Here is a 4,516-nt window from a genome sequence, read left to right as displayed (position 1 = left end):
TTAAGTGTAACGCAAATCCCGGGCTCCCGGGGCCGAGCAGCCGGGCGCGGAGCGGAGCCAGCGCGTCGCCGCCGCGGGACCCTGCGCGGAGCTGGCGAGAGACTCCGCCAGGTTGGTGCCTCTCGGGTTTCGCCGCCGGAAACTTTCCGCGGGGGCGGCCGGGCAGCGCGGCGGGCGGCCGCGGCGCCGAGCGGCGGAGCGCCCCGGCCGGCGCGGCGGCGGGCCCCGGCGGCGCCCATGCCCCGGCGGCTCTGAGCCCCCCGGCGCGGCGGCGATGCGCGGCGGAGGCGCGGCGGCGGCCGGCGGCCGCTGGCTGGGGCTGGCGGCGCTGCTGGGCGCCCTGCTGGGGCCCCCCGCGGGCGCGGCGGCGCAGCAGTACCACGGCGAGAAGGGCATCTCGGTGCCGGACCACGGCTTCTGCCAGCCCATCTCCATCCCGCTGTGCACGGATATCGCCTACAACCAGACCATCCTGCCCAACCTGCTGGGCCACACGAACCAGGAGGACGCGGGGCTGGAGGTGCACCAGTTCTACCCGCTGGTCAAGGTGCAGTGCTCGGCCGAGCTCAAGTTCTTCCTGTGCTCCATGTACGCGCCGGTGTGCACGGTGCTGGAGCAGGCCATCCCGCCGTGCCGCTCCCTGTGCGAGCGGGCCCGCCAGGGCTGCGAGGCCCTCATGAACAAGTTCGGCTTCCAGTGGCCCGAGCGGCTGCGCTGCGAGAACTTCCCCGTCCACGGCGCGGGCGAGATCTGCGTGGGGCAGAACACGTCGGACGCGCCGCCGGGGCCTGCCGGCGGGGCGGGCAGGGGCGCCACGGCCCACCCCACAGCAGGCTACCTCCCGGACTTCCTCACCCCGCCGCAGCCCCCCGGCGGCTTCTCCTTCTCCTGCCCCCGGCAGCTTAAGGTGCCCCCCTACTTGGGCTACCGCTTCCTGGGGGAGAGGGACTGCGGGGCCCCCTGTGAGCCAGCCCGGCCCAACGGACTGATGTACTTCAAGGAGGCGGAGGTGCGGTTCGCCCGGCTGTGGGTTGGCGTATGGTCTGTGCTCTGCTGCGCCTCCACCCTCTTCACCGTGCTCACCTACTTGGTGGACATGCGTCGTTTCAGCTACCCAGAGCGGCCCATCATCTTCCTCTCAGGCTGCTACTTCATGGTGGCAGTGGCCTATGCGGCAGGCTTCTTGCTGGAGGAGCGGGTGGTGTGCCTGGAGCGCTTCTCTGAGGATGGCTACCGCACTGTGGCCCAGGGCACGAAGAAAGAAGGTTGCACCATTCTCTTCATGATCCTCTACTTCTTTGGTATGGCCAGCTCCATCTGGTGGGTCATCCTGTCCCTCACTTGGTTCCTGGCTGCTGGCATGAAGTGGGGCCATGAAGCCATCGAGGCCAACTCCCAGTACTTTCACCTGGCTGCTTGGGCTGTACCTGCTGTCAAAACCATCACTATCTTGGCCATGGGGCAGGTGGATGGGGACGTGCTCAGTGGGGTGTGTTACGTAGGTATCTACAGTGTGGACTCCCTGCGAGGCTTTGTGCTGGCACCCTTGTTTGTGTACCTGTTCATCGGCACTTCATTCTTGCTTGCTGGCTTTGTGTCCTTGTTCCGCATCCGAACCATCATGAAGCACGATGGTACCAAGACAGAGAAACTGGAGAAGCTGATGGTACGCATTGGTGTCTTCAGTGTCCTCTACACAGTGCCCGCCACCATTGTCCTGGCATGTTACTTCTATGAGCAGGCCTTCCGTGGCACCTGGGAGAAGACATGGCTCCTCCAGACCTGCAAATCCTATGCTGTGCCCTGTCCCAGCCACTTTGCCCCTATGAGCCCTGACTTCACTGTCTTCATGATCAAGTACCTCATGACCATGATTGTTGGTATCACAACTGGCTTCTGGATCTGGTCTGGCAAAACCCTTCAGTCCTGGCGACGCTTCTACCACAGACTCAGCACTGGCAGCAAGGGAGAGACAGCAGTATGAGACCCTCCTGCCCCCTCAGGTGCATGCACACACGCGCACACACATATACACACACACACACACACAGACACAGAAGAGGGATACTCAGCAGAAGGGAGGTGATAGCTCCCCAAAGGAGGAGGAAGGGGAGGCTTTCCAAAACTTTTGCTTCCGGGGGGGGGGGGGAAGAATGTTTGCATAAAGGACCAGATGCCCTGTGTCCAAGGATGTTTATGCCCAGCTAATTGGAAGAGCACAGAAAAGGGTCCTCAGGCCACGGGTGGGGTGGGAGAGTCCTTTACCTGCAAGAAGTTCCCATACCTCTTCCTTGTGCTGGGGGGGGGGGGGAGACAACTCAACTGAAAACGTCCTGCTTTGCTTTGGATGAGATGGGAGAGAGGGAAAGCCACATCCATTGAGCTGCCCTTGCCAAGAAGTAGCCAAACTATCTGAATTCCTGGGGTCAAATTGCAGCTCACTCAGGGTAACTCCTGAGCCCTAGGTCACTGTCTTCTCATTGAACCACAGTGGAGCAATCATGTGAGTACTGTGCAACAAGCTGCCAGTCCAGATCATGTGCTGTTGAGATGCCTCTATTCTGCAGCTTAGAAGTTCCTTTTCTCCTCAGTGATACCTGTTTTAATTATTTTAAAGTGAAAATTCTGCCTTGAGTGTGTTATTGTTGCTGCTGTGGGGAAGGAGGCGGTTGCTATTCCACACCCTGAAAAGAAATGACTTGTTGCTTTTCAGCAGAAGGCTTTTCCCCCTTGCCTTTGTTATAGGAGACAAAGGGGGAAACAAAAGTGTTTTCTGTGTAGAAAGGCATAAGCATGGGATCGGTTTTTATGGGCAAACTAACAAAAAGAAGTCGTTGAGGTTCACCCTTGGATGTGAGGAGCTCACAGAAATAAACATTCCTTTTATGAAAAAGGAGGAGGCAGGATGTTTTCTCCGTACTGTTCAGTATGGGTTGCTTTTCTGAGCTGAAGGAAATGCAAGGCTTAAAGAGAGGGAAAGAGGAGCGTAACTGAGAACACCTGCCAAAATAAAATCCATTAAAATATGTAAGCTAAAGATGCATCTTTTTTCTCCCCCCTCGCCCCCCGTTCCAGTAAACCTGCTTTCTCCCCTGCTTTGCAGTGAGATGGCTGCAGGTAAAGTCACTCTGCAGCTGGGCGCTGAGGACAGGGCGAATACTTTTTGCTCACGATGGACCAGTTTGCCAGCTCCTCCGATTCCCGGAACCGGCGGTGCAGGAGGGGCTGGGGACAGCTGGGTCTTGGTTTTAAGAGAAAGCAGGTACTATGAGAAACCTTTTCATTTTTAGCTAAAAATACAGCAGTTTGTTTCCACTGATCACATCTTGGAAGGAAAGACATGCAAAAATTAACCATCAGATGCAGCATTTTTTTGAAATGTGACAAATTTTTCTATTCTTAAATTTTTATGTTGACTCTTTAATATTTTATTTTTAAATACTACTCTATATTCACTGAAGGGTTTGTTTTTTGAATATATATGTGTGTGTGTGTTTATATATTCTTGCGTACAGACAAAATAGGAAATCGTGGATTTTTAGCAAGTTTCCACCCTATAGCTGCTCTTCATTGGGGGAGGGGAGGGGGAAAGTGTCTGGAATTAAACTTAAAAGGAAAAAAAATGTTCAGGGTGCGGGGGCAGACTACTGCTGTCTGAAGGCATACCAGTAGTCTGGGCATGAGGAACAGCCCATCAGCCAAATCCTTCAGTATATCTGATCTCAGACTTGTAGGGCTTGGGTTTTTGTCTTTTATAATGTGCACGTGGGGGAAAAAAAAAGAACTGTAAGACAAGTGCAGTATGTATATTTTGTAAATCTCATTTTTGTAAGAAAATATGTATTTATGTTTTTACTTGATTTTTTTGGAAGGTCTGTATGAGGCCCTGCTTCATCCCATGTACAGATCGCTAAATAAATAATTTTTAATACAAGGGCTCTGATGAAGTTCTTTCAGTCTTTGAACACTTTGAATGCTATAGAAGGGGAACACCTGATTCCCTCCCTTTTCCCCCTCCCTAAAGGCTTTGCTGTGGGAGGTGGAAGCAACTTTGGGGTAAATACACAACTGAGCAGAAACTCAGCATGACGCAAAACCAGCATTTCTGAAGTAACGGCCCCTAACAAAAGCAGATCGCCTTCTGCGGCCGTTTTGAATGCATGTTTGCCCTCACTTGAGCTACTTGCATCAGCCAAGTCTTATTGCAGGCTCTGCCTCTTGCTGAGGGCAAGCTGATAAACCAGTTTCCTTATCTATAAAATAAGGATAATGCCCTTTTCCCGTTCCTTGGGGCGTTGAGATTGAGAACTGGAGGGCGCTACAAGTGCTATAAATTAAATCCTAGGTCTGGCTGGTGGAGTGTTTTGGGAGAAAAACAAGGTCCTTTTCAATAGCTGTCATGGGGCAGGGTTTTGAATTAGCTTTTTTTTTCCCCCAGCTCTTCTTGCTATCTCCAGTTTTTGCTCAGGTGAATTTTAATCTTACTAGCTAGCCTGAAGCCTACATTCTTTCTTAT

At 53.6% G+C, this 4,516-nt stretch overlaps 1 protein-coding gene across 1 annotated transcript; it reads left to right on the top strand.

Annotated features, from left to right (window-relative positions):
- The first annotated feature begins 274 nt into the window (after positions 1–274).
- FZD7 (frizzled class receptor 7) lies at positions 275–3,934 on the top strand. Its single transcript, XM_067298842.1, has 2 exons — positions 275–2,003; positions 3,076–3,934. The coding sequence occupies exon 1, from the start codon at positions 275–277 to the stop codon at positions 1,982–1,984; it is 1,710 nt and encodes a 569-aa protein (XP_067154943.1). The 3' UTR covers positions 1,985–2,003; positions 3,076–3,934.
- Positions 3,935–4,516: the final 582 nt, after the last annotated feature.

The sequence above is a fragment of the Apteryx mantelli genome, chromosome 6 (genome assembly GCF_036417845.1).
Source record: "Apteryx mantelli isolate bAptMan1 chromosome 6, bAptMan1.hap1, whole genome shotgun sequence".
NCBI classification, from domain to species: Eukaryota; Metazoa; Chordata; class Aves; order Apterygiformes; family Apterygidae; genus Apteryx; species Apteryx mantelli.
This window is presented reverse-complemented; position numbering and strand designations above follow the sequence as displayed.